Source organism: Argentina anserina, chromosome 2, assembly GCF_933775445.1.
Source record: "Argentina anserina chromosome 2, drPotAnse1.1, whole genome shotgun sequence".
In the NCBI taxonomy this organism is placed as follows: domain Eukaryota; kingdom Viridiplantae; phylum Streptophyta; class Magnoliopsida; order Rosales; family Rosaceae; genus Argentina; species Argentina anserina.
The window spans coordinates 1,272,588-1,295,115 of NC_065873.1; the positions used below are offsets into that span (position 1 = coordinate 1,272,588).

General features: G+C 40.6%; 2 protein-coding genes and 1 non-coding gene across 3 annotated transcripts; 2 read left to right on the forward strand and 1 right to left on the reverse strand.

Moving 5' to 3' along the window:
• The first annotated feature begins 16,620 nt into the window (after window positions 1-16,620).
• On the forward strand, window positions 16,621-16,694 carry TRNAV-AAC (transfer RNA valine (anticodon AAC)). The gene has a single exon. It is a non-coding gene; the product is annotated as a tRNA-Val (tRNA).
• Window positions 16,695-17,007: 313 nt separating this feature from the next.
• LOC126782776 (uncharacterized) lies at window positions 17,008-19,240 on the forward strand. Its single transcript, XM_050508085.1, has 3 exons — window positions 17,008-17,184; window positions 17,442-17,774; window positions 18,282-19,240. Exons 1-3 carry the CDS (start codon window positions 17,062-17,064, stop codon window positions 19,089-19,091), a joined length of 1,266 nt encoding a protein of 421 aa, XP_050364042.1. The 5' UTR covers window positions 17,008-17,061; the 3' UTR covers window positions 19,092-19,240.
• Window positions 19,241-19,379: 139 nt separating this feature from the next.
• On the reverse strand, window positions 19,380-21,868 carry LOC126782777 (malate dehydrogenase, glyoxysomal). Its single transcript, XM_050508086.1, has 9 exons — window positions 21,743-21,868; window positions 21,340-21,558; window positions 20,655-20,969; window positions 20,480-20,569; window positions 20,286-20,369; window positions 19,999-20,034; window positions 19,822-19,911; window positions 19,650-19,744; window positions 19,380-19,558 (listed from the first exon to the last, which is right to left on the reverse strand). Exons 1-9 carry the CDS (start codon window positions 21,812-21,814, stop codon window positions 19,486-19,488), a joined length of 1,074 nt encoding a protein of 357 aa, XP_050364043.1. The 5' UTR covers window positions 21,815-21,868; the 3' UTR covers window positions 19,380-19,485.
• Window positions 21,869-22,528: the final 660 nt, after the last annotated feature.

Here is a 22,528-nt window from a genome sequence, read left to right on the forward strand (position 1 = left end):
CACAAACCCGGTAAGTTTTGCAGCTCGCATGAGTAAACCAAAAGTATAACATACATCGCATACAAAATAAAATAACTGAAAACATTTAAAGATAAGTGTACTCATGAGACACTGGACGACCCATCTGGTTGTCCAATAATATTTGAAAATATGTGTACTCATGAGACATTAGGCAACCCATCTATTTACCTAAATATCATTTAAAAACACGGGTACTCATCTGTTACCCCTCATGCAGTACGCCGATAGATACTGGATAACTCATCTGTATCACACAAAAACATGGATACTCATGAGACCCAGACAACCTATTTGTTACCCCTCATGCAGTACACCGGCAGACAGACTAGAGCCAACAACGTCCGAAGACCAGAAAATATTTTAACATGACTCAATGTTAAAACCACATACAATATAACAATCAACACATGTTTATTGTACTACAACCAAGCGACTCTTGCACAACATTATAAATATAGTCACCACAATATAATCTCATTTGGAAAAATTGTAACATTATATAATATAGCAACTCAAATATATGTATCTTATTTACCATTTTTGTACACATACACAAGCCACTATATTATATTAATGTTATAGTTCAATCTTTTTAAGAACTTATAAATAAGAGTCCCCGCCAAGGGTAAACTTGTCATAGTGAGATTTACTCACATTATTTCATGCGTGCAACTTCCACGATACTGAAAGTAATTCCCTCACATGTTTCGTCGATCACCAAATAGCATGATAAAGTGCTTAGAAAAACGATACGTAAAATTCACAGGCGACGATTCATTACCGTCAAAACACTGTTCATGAAACACTTTTCCGAAAACACCGCAAGATCCCGGATTGGGGAGAGGAGATTGGAGCTGACGCGGCTCGATTCGAGCCTCACCACCGGTGGAATCGTGTCGAGCAGGAGGAGGGAGGACTCGTCGTCGCAGCCTTGAGCCCCTGCGTCGCTGGCGCCGTTGATTTCGTTAGAGCTATTGTAGCGATCCTTTGGTGGCGACGCGACACGGTGCTGGGTGGGTCACCGTTGCAATGGATCGGAGTGCCTCAGCCGTGCGATTCCAACGACACCGACGGTGTCGTGCACGGTGGTCTGAGAACGGAGATCGCCGTCGGGAAAGATCTGAGAGAAACGAGGGTCGGGGGAGGAGAGAGAGGAAGCTACGCCGGCGGGGGGGGGGGGGGTTTCCGTTTTGGGAAAATTATGTTTTCCCCAAAAATTTATTTTACTTCTTTTGCACTATCTCTAATGACTGTAGATGTAACTGAGTATTAGAGAAGTTCATATGTCAATTTAGCAATTATATATGAAACTGCTTAATGAATCCAACAAACGTTAAAATAAATTGACCTTCAGGATTTCGACATATTTGGGCTTTGACATGATTTACTGGGATACCCAGGTCGTGTTATATGTGTCTGTTAAAGGAGTTACACCAGGACACTTATATTGTTTTTGGATAAAATAGAAGCAAGAACTAAGGAAACAAAGTACTGTAAAAATCCTTAAATTTATTTTTATGGAGGAATTGAAGATGTAATTTCATCCCCATATTTCGTCGCTTCCCTAAGACGGAACCGTGAAATGTTTGATGCATAAGTATATGCACTAACACCATAGTATGCTTCTTATATCCATTGTGATTACGTATGTAAAGCTAATTATTCAAAGCTTATCTCTTAAAGAAATTTGGATCGAGATCATCATATGCAAATGACATGTATTCTCACAATGTTCAAAGATTGAATCCAACAAAAATTATGTGGATTAATTCAACCAACTTAATGACACTTTCAATAATTTATGGTGTTGGTTGATGTGTCGACACATTAGTCATGTGTCATCACACCATTCACTACTAAAACTAATGATACTTATGATAGTTACAAACACATTTGGTCTCACGGAAAACAACTACTAATCTTGATATTGGTAAATGGTAATACGCACTAATCTTTTCGTTTAGGATAATGTAATTTTGCATACACAACTATCACCATAATCCGTACCTTTCGGAACAATAACTTTACTCTCCCATGGCAATTGTAATAACCCTCGTTTTCAAACAATATTTGAATTTAATTAAATTCTATTGAGTTGTGAATTTTGTTTTAAATCGAATTTGAGTTGTTTGCAATCGTTACGAAACGGAAACGGAAGCGTTCCGAGAACGTTTAATAAGAAAACGTTACGTTTCCGAACGAATTTATCGACTTTTATTCCGTCGCTCGGTTTCAAAAACTTCCTTCACGAAAGTTGTAGAGCACGTCGATACGAGTTCGTGGATATGTGACGCATTCGAATCGGACGTCGGAGGTAAAAGTTATTAACGTCGGAAGTTAGTTTCCGATTTGGAAACTAGTATAAATAGAACATTTATGTGATTAGGGTTTCCATTATTGGAAACCCCTCATTCGGCCCGCCTCCTCTCTCTCTCTCTCTCTCTCTCTCTCTCTCTCTCTCACTCACCCCGAGTCCTCCCTCTCTCCGAAAATCCTCTCACCGATCGGCCTCCTTCCAAGGCACCGTGAAGTACACCGCCCAGCCTAGCATCGCCGCAAGGACTCCCTCAGCCACCCTCGAGCTCGCCACACCTCCCCGCGCCGGCGTGAGTTCCTCCGCACCAACCCGAGACCTGTAGATTTCATCGCCGCTGGCATACCTTCCTCCGACGATCACCGGTGACTCCAAGGCGTGGTTTAGGTAAGGGTGAGTTGATTTAGTCGATTGTTTGATTGTTTGGTGTGGTTTTGTTGGATTGGGAAGGTTTGGTTGCAGATCGGGGACGGAGGAAGGAGGAGGGGGACACCGCCGCCTTAAGCGGCGCGTGTGAGGGTGTGGATAGTCTAGGGGCGGCGTGAGGCCGTGGCGGAGAAGAGGGGAGAAAAAGGGAGAGAAATGGGGCGGCGGTGGCGTGTTACGCGCCGTCCCTGGGCTCGGCGCGTGTGCCCCACGCGCGGCCTGCCGGCGGGTGGCGCGTGTACCCCACGCGCCGCCACGTGCGGTGGTGCAACAGTGTTTTCCGATAGGGGCATTTTGGTAATTTACTGAAATGTAAATGTAAATTTTATTTACTACGGTAAATGTAATTAAGTTTTACCTACGGTAAATGTAATTATAAATTACTTTCAGTAAATGTAAAATGTAATTTGTAAAAGGGTAATTTAGTAAATTTTATTTACTGAATTGTAATTACATTTAAATCGTACGTATACGTACAAAAATACGTATTATTATTTATACGTACAGAAATACGTATTTAATATTTATACGTACAGAAATACGTATTAATATTTATACGTACAGAAATACGTACTAATATTTATACGTACAGAAATACGTATTAATATTTATACGTACAAAAATACGTATTATTATTTATACGTACAGAAATACGTATTTAATATTTATACGTACAAAAATACGTATATAATATTTATTCGTACAGAAATACGTATTAATATTTATACGTACAAAAATACGTATTATTATTTATACGTACAGAAATACGTATTTAATATTTATACGTACAAAAATACGTATATAATATTTATTCGTACAGAAATACGTATTAATATTTATACGTACAGAAATACGTACTAATATTTATACGTACAGAAACACGTATTAATATTTATACGTACAAAAATACGTATTATTATTTATACGTACAGAAATACGTATTTAATATTTATACGTACAGAAATACGTATTAATTGAGTATTGTACAGTAACCGTGAATAGTGAACAGTGAACAGTAACTTCGTATAAACCAAAATTGCTGAACAGTAACCGTATATTACTGTTTTGGCATTTAAAGGTTTACGAAACGATTCTAAATGCTGGTTTTTATCTTTTTAAGGTGATCGCTAAATCGAGGAAAGGGATTATTATTGGAAATTGAGGATTACGCTCAAGTCAATAAGGTGAGTAAAATCTCACTGAATTACGAATCTACCCTCGTGGTGATTCAACATTTTTGCAAGTGTGTTTATTTAATGAATTACAACATGTATATAACTTAGTGGACTACGTATATATAGTATAATGGTAATAAATACATATATATATATATAGTTCATTAAATTACATACTGTTATTAATTCATTAAAAATAGTCATCTCGGTGACAGAAAAATTGTGCATGTGTGATTTTAATGGTACGATATGATGTGAGATTATCGTACGTAATTTTTCAGGTGTTTATGAAATATGACATGTATATGATATAGTGGACTATGTATATATTGTATAAATGGTAAATAAATACAAATATATATAGTTTGCTATATAATATACTGTTATGATTTTTATTATGATATATTGTGAAAGTTTTAAAACGTACAATATGATGAGTGATTATTGTACATGATTTTATCTCGGAAAATGTGAAATATTGTGATTTGTCTTCGGACGTGATGTGTGGTACAATATGATGTGAGATTATTGTACATGTGAGGCAAGTCGGAACCTAGCCTTTGGCCGGGCGAAAGTTACGATACAGTTAGAGCTCTAGTCTGTCTGCCATAGTACTGCATGAGGTAACGGGTGGTTATCTGATCATGGGTACTCAGCTTGTTTTGGATGTTGGGTGGCGGGTGGTTACCCAACATCAGCGGTATACTAAGTGAGGGGTAACGGATGTGTACCAGCGCTCATTAGTTACCATTTTGTGAAAGTATTAGAGTAACCAGATGGGTTGCTCGTTTTCTCATGATTTTCATTATACTGTGTTGATGTGGATTTGTGTCTTTTATGAGACGTGAGTTATTTTAATATTTTACTCATACGAGCTGTAAAGCTTACCGGGTTTGTGTTGCAATCCCGGTGCACCAATTTCAATGGTGTAGGGGATACTTCCGCAGGTGCTGAGTAGTGGTGATTGAGTGACGACTCCGAAGACTCGAAGTCGATAGCATCCAGTCGTGGTGAGGTTCCAGCGTGGATTGTGTGTGTGATTTGGTGTGATTTTATTTGTGAGGTTGTGAGGATTATACAATTCCATTTGTTATATGTTGAATTATCATTTGGGTTTGTAATAATCGGCTTGACTGAGTTATATTTTAAACTCAGATGTGATCCGCTGTTACGCTTTAGTGATTTCGATTTATTTGAGATTATTTGGTGTTTAACGACTTTAGAATTTTGAGTTTTTAAGCTCGAAATTTTGGGGTCGTTACAGTTGGTATCAGAGCCTAAGTGCGTATTTGGCGATTATCAATATCATCCGGGAGCGATGATCCGACTGCAGGCGGGCCCCCATCACATGCTCCTCGGTATTGATATGTCGTCGGGTACGCGAGAGTGTTTTAGGAGCCATACCTAATGGTTTGGTCCTCCGAGAAGTATCGTGATGATACTTCGATGATTCATCATATCCTGAAATTTCATGTTCATACCTATTGAACCTGTTTAGTTGAATTCGAGATTTCACAAGTATTGACTAAGTGTTTCGTTGTTTGAAGGTGATGAATGCTGACAAGGGCCGAGGACGGGCGAGAGGACGTGGTCGAGGTAGGACCGCGGGCCGAGTCCGCAACGTGGAGAACCTTTATGAGGAGGCTGCTCCACAGGTAGAGCGGGTAGGCCGAGGTCGAGGTAGGGCCACAGGTCGAGTCCGCAACGTGGAGAACCTCTATGAGGAGGCTGCTCCGCAGGAGGAGCAGGATGAGCCAGCTCCTGCGGTTAGAGATGACGGTCGAGTGTTGAAGCTGATCAAGGATATTAGTGCACTGTCAGCTCCGACATTTCATGGGGGACTAGATCACATGGTAGCTGACCATTGGATCGAGGGTATGGAGGCTTATTTTGAGTTGATGGAGTGCACAGAGATTGAGAAGAGAAAGATAGCTACATTCTTTCTCAAGGGTGATGCTCTAGATTGGTGGAAGAGCATGAGACAGACTGTGGATGTGTCTACATTCACATGGGGAGATTTCACCACCATATTCCAAGAGAAGTATTTTCCAGCCTCAGTACAGGAGGACTTAGAGTTGGAGTTTCTGGCATTGGTACAGGGAGACATGACCATTAGAGAGTATGATGCTCGATTCTCGCAACTGTATCGGTATGTCAGGCCTATGGGTGCGACTGCTTTAGCTCAGAAGTATCTACGTGGGCTGAAACAAGAGTACAAGACCATGATATCAGTCCTTTGCCTGACTTCACGGGAGCAGATATTTGAGAGTGCTATGAGTTTGGAGCAAGCAGAGAAGACTCGAGCAGGTGATGTGGGGAACAGAGATGCGAAGGGGAAAGGCAAGGCAGTCTATACAGGCAGCGAGCACTCAGGACCGAAGGATAGGTCATGGAAGAGGCCAAGACCCCACTATCAGGCCCCGATAAGAGCACCACCCCTAGCTATCAGGGCAGCACCAGTCAGACCATTAGCAGCAGTGAGGTGTTATGGTTGCAATGAGATGGGACATTACGCCTCAGCATGTCCGAAACCGAGGAGAGGAGGGTGCCACCGGTGCAGGCAGGTGGGGCACATAGCTCGAGATTGTACCCGACCACTTCCGGGTAGACAGGAACGGCCGCAGAGACAGCTACCAGCAGGCCAAGCTAGAGTGTTCGCAGTGGGTCAGCGAGACACAGGAGTGGAAGGTACATTATCGCTCTTTGACTACCTTGCTAGAGTGCTGTTTGATACGGGAGCATCGCATTCATTCATTGCTAGTTCAGTAGTGGAGATGCTAGGATTGATTCCTACACCTCTCGGGGACGCCTTATGTGTCACTTCACCCCTTGGAGTGTCACTTGAGTTAGAGACAATCTGCAAAGCTTGTCCGATCTTGATTGGAAGTAGAGAGTTCTCTGCTTCGTTGATTGTGATTCCGGATCACACTTATGATGTGATCTTGGGTATTGATTGGTTGAGACCACAGCATGCTGTGATTGATTGTTTTGACATGGTGGTGTCATTTCATAGACCTGGGGAGCCAGTGTTTCGTTATCGTTGCCTCAGGTCAGATAACGCCATGAGATCAGGAGTTTTAGCACATGTGGAGTCGGGGGATCAGAAAGTGACTATCGCAGGCATTGTGGTGGTATCTGAGTTCGGTGAAGTGTTCCAAGAGATACCGGGACTACCACCTCGAAGGGTGGTAGATTTCTGCATTGATGTAGTACCTGGTACGGCACCTGTGTCAAAGGCGCCCTATAGAATGGGACAGAATGAACTTAAGGAGCTGAAGGTACAGATCGATGAGCTATTAGACCAAGGGTTCATTAGACCTAGTGTTTCACCTTGGGGAGCACCGGTGTTATTCGTGAAGAAGAAAGATGGTTCACTACGGTTGTGTGTGGACTACAGAGAGCTGAACAAGGTGACCATCAAGAATAGGTATCCCTTACCTAGGATTGATGACTTGTTCGATCAGCAAAGGTGCTACAGTGTTCTCTAAGATTGATTTGAGATCCGGTTATCATCAACTCAGAGTGAAGGAAGAAGATATATCGAAGACAGCCTTCAGGACCCGGTATGGACATTATGAGTTTGTCGTCATGCCATTTGGTCTAACGAATGCACCAGCTGTCTTCATGAGTTTGATGAACCAAGTATTTAGTCCGTACTTGGATGAGTTCGTAGTGGTGTTTGTGGATGATATTCTGATATACTCCAAGACACGAGAGGAACATGTGGTGCACCTGAGAACAGTGTTGCCGACTTTGAAGGAGGCGAGACTGTATGCCAAGCTAGAGAAGTGTGAGTTCTGGAAAGAAGAGGTCAAATTCCTTGGTCATGTTGTTTCAAAAGATGGAGTACTAGTTGACCCGTCAAAGGTAGAGGCAGTAAAGAATTGGAGTCGTCCAAAGAACCCTACAGAGATACGTAGTTTCCTCGGTTTGGCAGGATACTACAGGAGGTTTATTGAGGGGTTTTCTAGTATTGCATCTTCATTGACCAAGTTGACCAAGAAAGATACTCCGTTCGTGTGGACGGATGCATGTGAGGAAGCATTCAGCAAACTAAAGACTAGACTGACCACAGCTCCAGTGTTGACGATTCCTTCTAGTGGTGGTGGTTATGTCATTTACAGTGATGCTTCGCTCCAAGGTTTGGGTTGTGTGTTGATGCAGCATGGAGGAGTTGTTGCTTATGGCTCGAGACAACTGAAGATTCATGAGAGGAATTATCCGACACACGACTTAGAGCTTGCGGCAGTTGTATTTGCCCTGAAGATTTGGAGACATTACTTGTATGGTGAGAAATTTCAACTCTTTTCAGATCATAAGAGTTTGAAGTACTTGTTCTCACAGAAGGAGCTGAATATGAGGCAGAGGAGGTGGATGGAACTCCTCAAGGACTATGACTTCACATTAGAGTACCACCCGGGGAAGGCAAATGTGGTGGCTGATGCCTTGAGCAGAAAACCGAGAGGAGTAGTAGCTTCACTTATGGTCCAGGAATGGTTCATGCTAGAAGCTGCATCAGAGTTTGATTTGGTACCATCGGGAGGAGAACCTAGGGTCTTTCTTGGTAGTGTCACAGTGCAACCCACATTGATCACGAGGATCATACAGGGTCAGGCGCAGGATAGACTCTCACGAGCTAAGTTGGCGGATCTTGTAGTTGATACGCTTGATGAGTGTCCTTCTGAGTGGAGAGTTGGACCCGATGGAGGGTTGAGGTTTGGGGCAAGATTGTGTGTCCCAGATTGTGATGATCTTCGGGAGGAGGTTCTTCGTACGGCACATCGTTCACGCTATACCGTCCATCCAGGGAACACCAAGATGTACAAGGACCTATGCAGACAATTCTGGTGGAATGGTATGAAGAAAGATGTAGCAGAGTTTGTATCGAAGTGCCTTACATGTCAGCAAGTGAAAGCAGAACATCAACGACCAGCTGGCATGTTGAAGCCACTGACTATTCCTCTTTGGAAGTGGGAGCAGATATCTATGGATTTTGTGACCGGGTTGCCTAGATCGAGGAAGGGTCACGATGCCATATGGGTAATTGTCGACCGATTGACGAAGTCGGCTCATTTTCTCCCAGTGTCGATGAAGTACTCAGTGGACGTGCTTGGGAAACTATATGTGGATGAGGTAGTGAGACTTCATGGTGCTCCAGTTTCTATCGTTTCCGATAGAGATGCACGTTTCACTTCGAAGTTCTGGGGTGGTTTGCAGAAGGCGATGGGCACTACCTTGGATATGAGTACAGCTTTTCACCCTCAGACGGATGGACAGACGGAGAGGGTGAATCAGGTGATGGAGGACATGTTGAGAGCATGTGTGTTGGATTTCAAGGGTAGCTGGGAAGATCATTTGAGATTGATTGAGTTTGCCTACAACAACAGCTACCATTCTAGCATCGGCATGGCACCTTATGAGGCACTTTATGGTAGACCATGTCGATCTCCGATCTGTTGGGCCGAAGTTGGTGATGAGGCACTGATGGGTCCAGAGGTGGTTCAGGAAACCACGGAGAAGATCTCGATCATTCGAGATAGAATCCGGACCGCTCAGAGTAGACAGAAGAGCTATGCAGACCTGAAGAGGAGACATGTGGAGTTTGAGATTGGTGATCATGTGTTCTTGAAAGTTTCACCTATGAGGGGTGTAGTGAGATTTGGCAAGAAGGGAAAATTGGCACCGAGGTATGTTGGGCCTTTTGAGATACTTGAGAAGGTGGGCGAACTAGCATATCGACTAGCCTTGCCTACTAGCATGTCGGGCGTTCACAACGTCTTCCACATTTCCATGCTGAGGAAGTATGTACCAGATGAGTCACATGTAATCGATCATAGCACCATTGAAGTGAAGGAAAATGTCACTTTTGTTGTCGAGCCGGTTCGTATCCTGGATAGATCCACGAAGAAGCTACGGAGGAGAGAAGTTGGGCTAGTCAAGGTGTTGTGGAGTCACCATGATGAGGGTGATGCATCTTGGGAGTTAGAGTCAGACATGATGACCAGATATCCACAGTTGTTTGATGAGTGAGTTTGAATTTCGGGACGAAATTCCTTTAAGGGGGGTAGATTGTAATAACCCTCGTTTTCAAACAATATTTGAATTTAATTAAATTCTATTGAGTTGTGAATTTTGTTTTAAATCGAATTTGAGTTGTTTGCAATCGTTACGAAACGGAAACGGAAGCGTTCCGAGAACGTTTAATAAGAAAACGTTACGTTTCCGAACGAATTTATCGACTTTTATTCCGTCGCTCGGTTTCAAAAACTTCCTTCACGAAAGTTGTAGAGCACGTCGATACGAGTTCGTGGATATGTGACGCATTCGAATCGGACGTCGGAGGTAAAAGTTATTAACGTCGGAAGTTAGTTTCCGATTTGGAAACTAGTATAAATAGAACATTTATGTGATTAGGGTTTCCATTATTGGAAACCCCTCATTCGGCCCGCCTCCTCTCTCTCTCTCTCTCTCTCTCTCTCTCTCTCTCACTCACCCCGAGTCCTCCCTCTCTCCGAAAATCCTCTCACCGATCGGCCTCCTTCCAAGGCACCGTGAAGTACACCGCCCAGCCTAGCATCGCCGCAAGGACTCCCTCAGCCACCCTCGAGCTCGCCACACCTCCCCGCGCCGGCGTGAGTTCCTCCGCACCAACCCGAGACCTGTAGATTTCATCGCCGCTGGCATACCTTCCTCCGACGATCACCGGTGACTCCAAGGCGTGGTTTAGGTAAGGGTGAGTTGATTTAGTCGATTGTTTGATTGTTTGGTGTGGTTTTGTTGGATTGGGAAGGTTTGGTTGCAGATCGGGGACGGAGGAAGGAGGAGGGGGACACCGCCGCCTTAAGCGGCGCGTGTGAGGGTGTGGATAGTCTAGGGGCGGCGTGAGGCCGTGGCGGAGAAGAGGGGAGAAAAAGGGAGAGAAATGGGGCGGCGGTGGCGTGTTACGCGCCGTCCCTGGGCTCGGCGCGTGTGCCCCACGCGCGGCCTGCCGGCGGGTGGCGCGTGTACCCCACGCGCCGCCACGTGCGGTGGTGCAACAGTGTTTTCCGATAGGGGCATTTTGGTAATTTACTGAAATGTAAATGTAAATTTTATTTACTACGGTAAATGTAATTAAGTTTTACCTACGGTAAATGTAATTATAAATTACTTTCAGTAAATGTAAAATGTAATTTGTAAAAGGGTAATTTAGTAAATTTTATTTACTGAATTGTAATTACATTTAAATCGTACGTATACGTATAAAAATACGTATTATTATTTATACGTACAGAAATACGTATTTAATATTTATACGTACAGAAATACGTATATAATATTTATACGTACAGAAATACGTATTAATATTTATACGTACAGAAATACGTACTAATATTTATACGTACAGAAATACGTATTAATATTTATACGTACAAAATTACGTATTATTATTTATACGTACAGAAATACGTATTTAATATTTATACGTACAAAAATACGTATATAATATTTATTCGTACAGAAATACGTATTAATATTTATACGTACAAAAATACGTATTATTATTTATACGTACAGAAATACGTATTTAATATTTATACGTACAAAAATACGTATATAATATTTATTCGTACAGAAATACGTATTAATATTTATACGTACAGAAATACGTACTAATATTTATACGTACAGAAACACGTATTAATATTTATACGTACAAAAATACGTATTATTATTTATACGTACAGAAATACGTATTTAATATTTATACGTACAGAAATACGTATTAATTGAGTATTGTACAGTAACCGTGAATAGTGAACAGTGAACAGTAACTTCGTATAAACCAAAATTGCTGAACAGTAACCGTATATTACTGTTTTGGCATTTAAAGGTTTACGAAACGATTCTAAATGCTGGTTTTTATCTTTTTAAGGTGATCGCTAAATCGAGGAAAGGGATTATTATCGGAAATTGAGGATTACGCTCAAGTCAATAAGGTGAGTAAAATCTCACTGAATTACGAATCTACCCTCGTGGTGATTCAACATTTTTGCAAGTGTGTTTATTTAATGAATTACAACATGTATATAACTTAGTGGACTACGTATATATAGTATAATGGTAATAAATACATATATATATATATATATAGTTCATTAAATTACATACTGTTATTAATTCATTAAAAATAGTCATCTCGGTGACAGAAAAATTGTGCATGTGTGATTTTAATGGTACGATATGATGTGAGATTATCGTACGTAATTTTTCAGGTGTTTATGAAATATGACATGTATATGATATAGTGGACTATGTATATATTGTATAAATGGTAAATAAATACAAATATATATAGTTTGCTATATAATATACTGTTATGATTTTTATTATGATATATTGTGAAAGTTTTAAAACGTACAATATGATGAGTGATTATTGTACATGATTTTATCTCGGAAAATGTGAAATATTGTGATTTGTCTTCGGACGTGATGTGTGGTACAATATGATGTGAGATTATTGTACATGTGAGGCAAGTCGGAACCTAGCCTTTGGCCGGGCGAAAGTTACGATACAGTTAGAGCTCTAGTCTGTCTGCCATAGTACTGCATGAGGTAACGGGTGGTTATCTGATCATGGGTACTCAGCTTGTTTTGGATGTTGGGTGGCGGGTGGTTACCCAACATCAGCGGTATACTAAGTGAGGGGTAACGGATGTGTACCAGCGCTCATTAGTTACCATTTTGTGAAAGTATTAGAGTAATCAGATGGGTTGCTCGTTTTCTCATGATTTTCATTATACTGTGTTGATGTGGATTTGTGTCTTTTATGAGACGTGAGTTATTTTAATATTTTACTCATACGAGCTGTAAAGCTTACCGGGTTTGTGTTGCAATCCCGGTGCACCAATTTCAATGGTGTAGGGGATACTTCCGCAGGTGCTGAGTAGTGGTGATTGAGTGACGACTCCGAAGACTCGAAGTCGATAGCATCCAGTCGTGGTGAGGTTCCAGCGTGGATTGTGTGTGTGATTTGGTGTGATTTTATTTGTGAGGTTGTGAGGATTATACAATTCCATTTGTTATATGTTGAATTATCATTTGGGTTTGTAATAATCGGCTTGACTGAGTTATATTTTAAACTCAGATGTGATCCGCTGTTACGCTTTAGTGATTTCGATTTATTTGAGATTATTTGGTGTTTAACGACTTTAGAATTTTGAGTTTTTAAGCTCGAAATTTTGGGGTCGTTACAGCAATGCACATGCATCGGTCCAAGCATTCACCAGAGCCTTTGTTATGTGTGAGTTTGGCTTTCCACCATATTTTGCACTTGTCACGTCAAAGACAGCAGAGGCTTGAGTTGGTGTTGTAAACGCCACTAATAAGAACAAAAATAATGTCAAGAGGTTCATCGGATCATAAATTCTATCGACAGTAGGATTAATGTTTGGTTGGGATGAAGTATTATGCGCTATCAGTATCTGTAAAGTTCTTGCATGCTGCCTTTCTTCTCAAGTATGTTTATTGCGAGCTGGTTTGCCAGAAGAGTGTATTTATAGGACTGTTGTATATTCAAGTCTTATTCCTTTCTAGTTGGGGAAAAGGGTTAACTGAAAAGTAATTAGGTAAGTGTTAGCATGACATTCCCTCAAGTTTTATAGGAGAAAAGCGGTTAACGCTCGGCACATTCCCTTAAGTTAGAGGAGAGGTTCTGAGGTTCTATTACTCCTATTCGATTCCAAAAATAAAAATAAAAATATGAGAAGTTTTACTTTTTCTGATGTTGTGATGTATTGACTATGGTTGTCGGTTGTTATGACCTATGAGGACTTCAAATGTGTGATTTTCAAAAGTGCATGTAAACTTGAAGAGGATCACATCCTACCCTGACTAGACATGTAGAAAAACAAGACACTAAATTTTAAGGTAAAATTGTCAAAATACACCTTAAATTTGGTCTTAATTTTCAATTTGCACTCCGAATTTGCATTTGAGTTAATTTACCTCCTAAACTTGATAAAAAATTGCCGATTTGCACCCGATCTGTTAAATTTAACTGTTTCTATCCAATTTTGCGTCACATGTCATGCACATGAGGGGTAATGTTGTCATTTTCTATTTATATTTTTCTTAAAAACAAATAAAAATATTCTTTAAAATGAGGATTATTTTGTTAATCAAATTATTTATTTACATCTTTTTTCTACATACACCCTACTTTGAATTATATATTCAACATATCCACCCATTCAAATATAGTGTGTTGTGTATAAATATATTTTTATATGTACACATTGTTGGAAGATGAACAAAACGAGAATAATAACGACGTAATAGAACATAACGTAACCGTTTATTGATTGATAATGATGTCAATATATAGGCATTACATAACCACAATCCCGTAGGATTCAGAGTCCTAATCTATTACAGAGATGCGAATCTATCTCTAACATGAAACCTAATAAGGCTAAGACACACACAATTGTAGAATAGTAATTCTCTCGGAACACACATTTATTTTTAATTTTCAATGTATTTATTTATTTATATTTTTCTAATATCTTTTAACATACCATATCACATAAAATAATAAATATATAAATCAATAACATGTTTCGAAAAAACAAACATTGTAGAAAGTGTTCCTCTTAACTAATTTTATTAATTTATTTCATTATTAAATATGAATAAATATATAATGACAATATTACCCCTTAAATACATGACATGTGACTTAAAATTGGATTGAAAACATTAAATTTAACGGATATGGTGCAAATCAGCAATTTTTATCAAGTTTAGGAGGTAAATTGACTCAAATGCAAGTTCGGGGTGTAAATCGGTAATTTTTACTAAATTTAGGAGGTAAATTGACTCAAATGCAAGTTCGGGGTGCAAATTGATAATTAATACCAAGTTTGGGGTTAATTGTCAATTTGAGGTAAAAACATGTTAAGAACGTCGCACAAAGTGCTCCTATCATACACAAACACCTTGAACTGTTTCTCCATTTCAATATTGCTCCTGCAATTTCATAGGTGTATGTATATGTAACTATGCATCACACAGCGCTAGCAGAATGTTCCAGCTTGATGATCGATCTCATTATCTATGAGACTATGACACAATACAATTAGTATCTAGTTATATACTGATACCAATTAGCCTATTCATGTTAGATTTATAAATTATGCTACATTGCATGTAACTATAAATGCTTCACTTAAGTACTCCCAAGTCCCAAGTAGCAAAGGATGTACCTGTGAAATGCATCTGCATTCCAGTACATTGGTCCATGGGGGATGTAGTCGGAATCTCGCGATCGGTTTCCGAATTTAATTGCAACACGAGTTCGTCGTAGACGCTTCTCCAGTCTCTCTAGATTCGTATAATGTCTTGTGCCACCATTAATGATCTACAACACAGACAGACAAGTATGGAATAATATATAATGAAACCAACAAAACTATACCCAAAAATAAAACAGCCGTAAAAAGAGAAACTATAATCAAAACATGATCCCGGAAAATCAGAGATCATAGAGCATCACTGTTGGTCCAAGAACAAAAGACATGGTAATGGAAACTTGGAAATTTCTTGAGAATCCTGGCCGGGAAAACCGAAGGCACTAAAGATAAAATAAATGCATGTAAAAGTATGTGAGAATCTTAACTATGTAAAACCCATTTACCTGAGAGCGATTTTCCGCCATGGTAGTACCGTTCACAGGAACACCAAGAACAAAACTGGATCCATTCTTTGGAGACTTGGGAGTAGAGGTCTCATGTGGGAAGTGAAAATTACCCATGAAACAAAGACGATATTGATTAGGAGAATGAACACCAGGCGGTGGGTTACGAAGGCAGTGGTAACCGCACCATGGCCTCTGGCTCACCATTTTCTATGTGCACGGTGCACCCTACTCCTCTCCTGGCAACCTGAGGTGTGAGCATGCTACTTGTAGAGCCAGAGAAGGGCATAATGGTCATTTACACTAGTATATATTTCTTTTTGTCTTTTAGCATATTTGAAGTTACCGTGAAAAATAACTTTACTTTATGAAAGTAAAAGTTTAATTTTACGGAAGTCATATCATGACCTTTGCAAGTTACTGTGCGTTTTTGTTTTGAGAAGAAACAAGTTATTCTACGTAGAGTCTTGTTTAAATTTTCCTACTCAACTAAACTAAATGAAAAGTTGGCTCGAAGAAGCGGTGGAGATGTACTTCCCTAAATTTTAGTGTTTGTTTCTTATTCATAGTAGGACTAATTAGTAGACAAGTCTCATTGGCCTTGTTGGAATACAATGTCTTTTGTTGATGGCAAGATGGTGATGAACACATTATCTAGGATTGGAAAAATGCATTTGCTGTGCTATTTCTCCACCCGGATGGAGCTTCTTTTCTAGCACGTCGGAAAGCTTTCGCCTTTTTTTTTCGGAGCGTAAACTCACTACGTACCACAGGCTCGCCTGAATGCCGAGTCTTTCTCCGCACGTCGTTGTCACAATTCCTTTGAGTTTCGGTCTTGCGACCGTACTCCCCAGGCGGAGTGTTTCACGCGCAGAAAAGGAAAATAAATGGAGAAAGAAGTTGTCCCCTCTTCTCTTCTCTCGTAACCCGCCACCGCGTATGTAGAAAAAGAGGTAGTGGGAACTCATTCGGCCTTGTTTTACAAATCGGCAAACTCGTCAACAAGGTTTCGTGGTGTAGTTGGTTATCACGTCAGTCTAACACACTGAAGGTCTCCGGTTCGAACCCGGGCGAAGCCATTTCTTTTTTCCACATCCCCTTCTGATACGACGTCGTTCTATCAAACCCCACCATCCCCGACAAAGAAACCCCTCGCAAACAACGGACGCGGCAAATTCGTATCACCACGTCATCCCCTCCGAATCTCTCCCCCTCCCAACAAATATCACCCAACCACGTGTCCTCCCACATAACTTCCTCTCCTCCCATTGGTCCTTCCCCTCCACGTCAGCAACTCTGTAGATCCTCCACCACTCATCCCTCGCTTCTCAAACCTTCCAAACCGTTAAAAACCCACAGTAAATAATAACCTCACCGTCTCCTCGTCCTTCTTCTTCTTCATCCCCATATCCCAAATCCTTCTGAAAAATTTCACAACCCAAAACCATGGCTCTCCACGCCTTGCTCCTGATCCTCTTAGCTATCAACCACCTTCAGCCTTCTACTTCTCTGATTTCAACTCCGGATTTGAATTCTCATTCTCGCTACCCCAGCCCCAGAGCCATCTCTGTAAGTTTTTCTTTTCTGTTCCGAAATTGTTACTTATTACCACAATAATTATCTGATCGCAAATCTGTTAATCTATTGACCGGTGCAACATTTGTTGGACGATGATCCGAGGATGACGGATTGTTTGATTGGAACCACAATACTTTTTTGCTGATCACAACAATTATCTGATCGTAAATTTGTTAATGTTTTCATTACCACACTAACATTGTGATTGCGAGAATGACTGACTGTTTGATCTGGTGGTGGGAGTGCAGGATTTGAAGGAGGCGATAGTGAAGGGGTTGGGATTTCAATCGGACGATCTGAAGATATCGGGGTTTGATCTGAGGGAAGCGCAGGTGGGGCATTCGGTGGCGTACGAGTTCGACGTGGAGGTAGATAAGAAGGTGATGCCGTTCAAGCTTTTGGAGGACGTTGACCGGTGGGAGTACGTGGACCTGCCGTTGTTTCGGGTCGAGGATGAGAGCGGGTTGGTTAGGAAAGACAAGTTGGGTGAGGGATTGCCGCCGGTTTTGGCTCCGTTTCAGTTGGAAGGGCCGATGGAGCTTTGGATTCAGGACGGTAAAGACATGAGGCTCTCGCTTCCGGTAAGTTTTGGAATTTATGGAGTTTGACAATTGAGTGATTTATTTTCAATTGCTTAGTATTAGGGATTGTACCTGAGCTTGAAATATATATAAACATGATCATAAACAATCTTTAAGAATTAGGTTTGAGATTAGGTTTGAAATTCCAAGCTTGAGATATGATCTTGAATTAGGATTTGACTCTCGTACATCATGAATCAGTGAATTTGGTAATGAATGGAATTACGGGAATGAAAATTTGATCATGAAGGGTATATAGTAAATCATACCATGATTGGATTAAGGGAATTTAATCGTGCTTGGATTTAAGGAGATGTGATCATGATTCGAATTAGCCAAGCAGGGAGCTTGGATAACTGGAATCGGGAAATTTTGATTATGATTGGTTTCTTTATCAATGAAGACGTGAGGTTATTGTTATGTGTGACTATGAAGCTATTAGGTTCTAGTGCCCGTCATTGACATTAGGTTTTTCGGATAATGATTTTCTTGATCCGGTGTTGGCAGCATGATGTGGATGCTGGTGTGTTGAAGAAGGTCATTTTAGCAGAAGGGGCTGTGGTTACTGTGACTGGTGTTAGGTCGGTGAGCCTTAGGCACCCTTTGCAGCTACCATTGCCTTTGAATCGGACCAGCCGTGGTTTTGCTTCTGGGCTTGTGACTCTAGCTGAATGGCTGCGCCACGCTTCTAGATCCGAATCAGCTCCTTTGCTGTCTCTCCGCATTGTGGGTCCAACTGCTCTTACAGCCCCTGCCTCGTCTTCTCCCTCCATGAACAACAAGCTCAAGCTTAAACGGCTTGCTCCTGGCCTTGTGGAGTTGTCATCACCAGCCAAGACAAGACCTGTGTCTGTTGAGCTACAAAACCAAGGGACAACCGTTCTATCTCCAAAATACTTCACAAGTGTTTGGCCTCTTGCTTCTGTTAATGGGTCGAACGCCAATTTGCTGGCTTTTGAGTCGCTGCTTTCCACTGTTCTTGGTCCCAAGGCAAACAAAAAAGGTTCCTTTAAATTGTTGAAGGCAGATGTTTCGGCGCAGACATTTTTGAAGATCGGGTTTGGGGTGGAGAAGAAGGTGAAAGGAGATGGGATAGACTGGTCAGGTTTTCCAGCATGGAGGACAAAGCCTGAGACTGTAAAGATGCATTTTGAGGTGCTTGCTAAGGTTGATGGCGATAAAATTGTTCCCGAGAGAGTGGTTCCAGTTAACCCTGTCATTTTGGAGGATACTATCGCACCGAATCTTCTGTCGGGGAATGTCTCCATGTCCAAGACCCCTGTAGCTCAACCTCCCCCTATTCCCTTCACCTTGTAAAGTGTATCTTTATTGGGGTCCCTGATAGAGTCTCGAAGTGTAAAGATGAAACAGTTTTCGTTTTGAAAGAATATGGAGTTAGATGAGGTTTGATACTGTAAATATAGTAATATACCATGAGTAACTTAAAAGGCTTCAATTGTTTTTCCTCTCTGATTGTCCAGTAAGGTTTGCGGAGTGAAAATGTAAGGCTGCTTTAGTGCTTTGTACACCATGAAGTGAAGCGAAGAAATGATTTCATATATAATTTTCAGAACCTTTGTATTTTGAAACTTGCAAGGATACTTATGTGACAGTAACATACGCCCTGGATTTATTCATGTTCTCCAATTGCATTCTGAGTGCAACAGAAAATATTAAGCACATTCCTGGTTACTTGTTAGCGACTAAAAATTTACTTCCTGATGAACGAAACCCCCTTTTCGATGCTTCCTGCCAACTCCTTTTTAGCCTTCTCTAAACCAACCCTGTTGATGGACTTGTATTAGAGCAATGAGATGTTGTTCTGCTGGTTTACTCTATTTTGCAGAAACTAAAATGTGGTGCTATAGTATATACCTCTCATACTCATTCAGAGGCCCAAGTTGGTAGACTTCCTCTGCTCCATTGCGGCCAAGCCGTACCTTGGTTGTGAAGAAAGGTAATTCTGTAACCTGTGGTAGACATCATACATTGAGGTTGGTTATCAAAAGCTCGGAAGTCAACAAAAGTAAAGGGGAGATGACAGTACCTGAGAAGCAACAAAAGAGCATTCCACAACACCAGCATCCCCTCTCAAGCCACGAAGGCATGCATCTGCGAACTTAACAGCTGCATATGCCTGTAAGTATGTCGTAAGATTTCTTGTATAAATCTCAAATGATAACTTCTGCATTCTAAACTTGTGCTAGTTTAAAAAATGACTTACCATTGATAATGTTGCCGAGCCAGCCCCAGCCTTTGCCTGCAATATTGTGAAAAATAACACAATTGAAATTGGGGTGGTTTTTGTCACAATGATACACACAAAGAAGCACTAACAAGCAGACAGTTATTAGTACTGAAAGTATTTGAGACTAATATGTTTCCACATATGATTAAGACTGTAAGAGGCTGCCATTGTGTTGTGACTGTTGTCCTAGAGCAGAAGAAATCTAACAGTAATAGATTTAGGATTTGAGATAGAATAAATCGGATTTCTTTCTGTGGCATTACCTCAACAACTTCTGTTCCACCATTTTGAATGCGATCAGTCAGGTATTCTGTTTCTTCTTTAGTGAAGGAGCAAGGAGGCTTGACCTGTATAGAAAAAACAAATTATCACTTTTACTGTACTGCAGTCAGTTTACCATTTGATTACCACGAAGGAAACTGACAATGCTGAAATTTGTAACCAGACTCTGGAATACCTGCGACAGAAGAGGCAATATCGTCACACCTGCATGGCCTCCCACAACCGGAACATCAACTTCTCTAGGATCAAGTCCCAGAACTTCAGCCTGCATCAAAGTACGAGTAAGATGACAAAGTAACTACTGTTGATAGGTATCTCACGATCCAGCATGTTCATTGGTAGATACTTACAACAAAAGTGTTTGCCCGCACTACATCAAGCATTGTAACTCCTAGCAGTCGCTTTGGGTCATAAGTACCAGCTTTCTTGAAAACCTCAGCTGCTATAGGAACTGTGGAGTTCACTGGATTACTGATCAAGTTGACAATTGCTCTAGGGCAGGACCTTGCAATTCCTTCGCAAAGAGTCCTAACAATTCCGGCATTGATCTTGAAAAGATCATCCCTTGTCATTCCTGGCTTCCTCGGAACACCAGCAGGTATGATCACAAGGTCCATACCTGTGAGAGCATTATCAAGCTGTGCCTGCCCCAAGAACCCGCGCACCTAAATTTCACGGACAGTGTATATTGAATTATTGATTACATTGGAATGGAATCAATCTTCGAGCTATGCTAATCTGAACTAATTTAACTTAAACAGCGTAGTGTACGTCAGAATTAGGACTTAACTCGAGAAGTTCTTTTATTATGTACTATACATCTTTGAAAATACTAGATGGAAATATATCTTCAAAATTTGCAATTCATATATAATCTCACAGTTGATATCAGATCATAGCTTGAGTTTCATTTCCATAAGAAGAGAATCAGAACAGTTCAATATAAGCAATGTTCAGTGCACTGGAGTATACAAACAGTCAAACATGTATATCAGAAAGGAATGGAAAATTAGAGTTGATGTAGTAGAAATTTACCACAGCACCAGTGTCCATGTGACTAATATCAGCTGTGACGCCGGGAGCATTGACGACATCGTAGAGATGAAGAACTGAGACCAGTGGATTCATTTTCATGAGCATTGCAAGAGGTTGTCCAATGCCTCCAGCAGCACCCAGAATAGCCACTTTAAAACCAGGTGCTCCTCCTTTGGCTCTGCAATCTGTTCTTCTCACAGCAGAACTGCTGTCTTCCGTCTTCGAATTTGCAACAAACACATTTGACATGAAAAAAGTTCTCACAATGAAATTAATCAAATATGTATATATACTTATTAGTTATTACTGCTTCGTCAATGATTCAAACAAGTATTCTTCATGAATATTATAGTATCTTTAATAATCTAGCATGGCACCATGAAAAGCTCAATGGAAAAGAAACCTGGAGATTTGGAGGATAGAGATGAGCTGAGAGCCTCGCAATGCGTTGATTCACTTCTACACTGGACGCCATTATCTCTTCTTGTTTCGGACAATGGAGAGTATGAGCCTTGGGAGTGTACGTGAAGGTATAACAAGTCCCAAGCTTAAGATGAATAATAATGAAATAAATTTTGGATTTTCATGTAGATGAAAACAAAGAGATAATTGGAAAGAATGATGCAAAATTTTTTCAGAATTTATAATTTGTGTGGAAACTAAAAATTGTCATGAACTCTTATCCTATCCATCTCAGAATGGGGTGGTTCTCACAATTTGAACTAGGAAGTTACATCTGTCTGAGTTTGATGCAGACTTGCTGGAATGATGTGCTGACGAGGAATGGAGAAGAAATGAATATTGTTTAATGATTCTTACACATAAAATGTCCTATAAATAATCTTATAAAGAGTACAATTATCCTATTTATATATTCCACAAATCACTCATTAATTTCCTTCTTAAATCACGCCCTCCGTTATTCACGCTAACATTCTCCCTCAAGTTGGCGCATACACATCAATCATAGCCAACTTGTTAAGTGAGTCATAAAATGTCTTCTTAGACACTCATTTTGTGAGCATATCAGCAAGTTGCTCTTCGGTATGAACAAAATGAAAACTAATGATCTTCGCGTCTAGCTTCTCTTTTATAAAGTGACGATCAACCTCAACATGTTTTGTATGATCATGTTGCATAGGATTCCGTGAAATATCAATAGCTGTCGTGTTGTCACAGTACAGCTGCA

Excerpts from the sequence above, each read along its gene's own strand:
- LOC126782776 (XM_050508085.1), top strand. The coding sequence starts at position 17,062 with ATGGCTCTCCACGCCTTGCTCCTGATCCTCTTAGCTATCAACCACCTT. Across the intron at positions 17,185-17,441 it reads CCAGCCCCAGAGCCATCTCT|GATTTGAAGGAGGCGATAGT; the intron begins GTAAGTTTTTCT and ends GTGGGAGTGCAG. Across the intron at positions 17,775-18,281 it reads ACATGAGGCTCTCGCTTCCG|CATGATGTGGATGCTGGTGT; the intron begins GTAAGTTTTGGA and ends CGGTGTTGGCAG.
- LOC126782777 (XM_050508086.1), bottom strand. The coding sequence starts at position 21,814 with ATGGCGTCCAGTGTAGAAGTGAATCAACGCATTGCGAGGCTCTCAGCT. Across the intron at positions 19,745-19,821 it reads GCTCTTTTGTTGCTTCTCAG|GTTACAGAATTACCTTTCTT; the intron begins GTACTGTCATCT and ends TGTCTACCACAG. Across the intron at positions 19,559-19,649 it reads CCTCTGAATGAGTATGAGAG|GGTTGGTTTAGAGAAGGCTA; the intron begins GTATATACTATA and ends GTCCATCAACAG.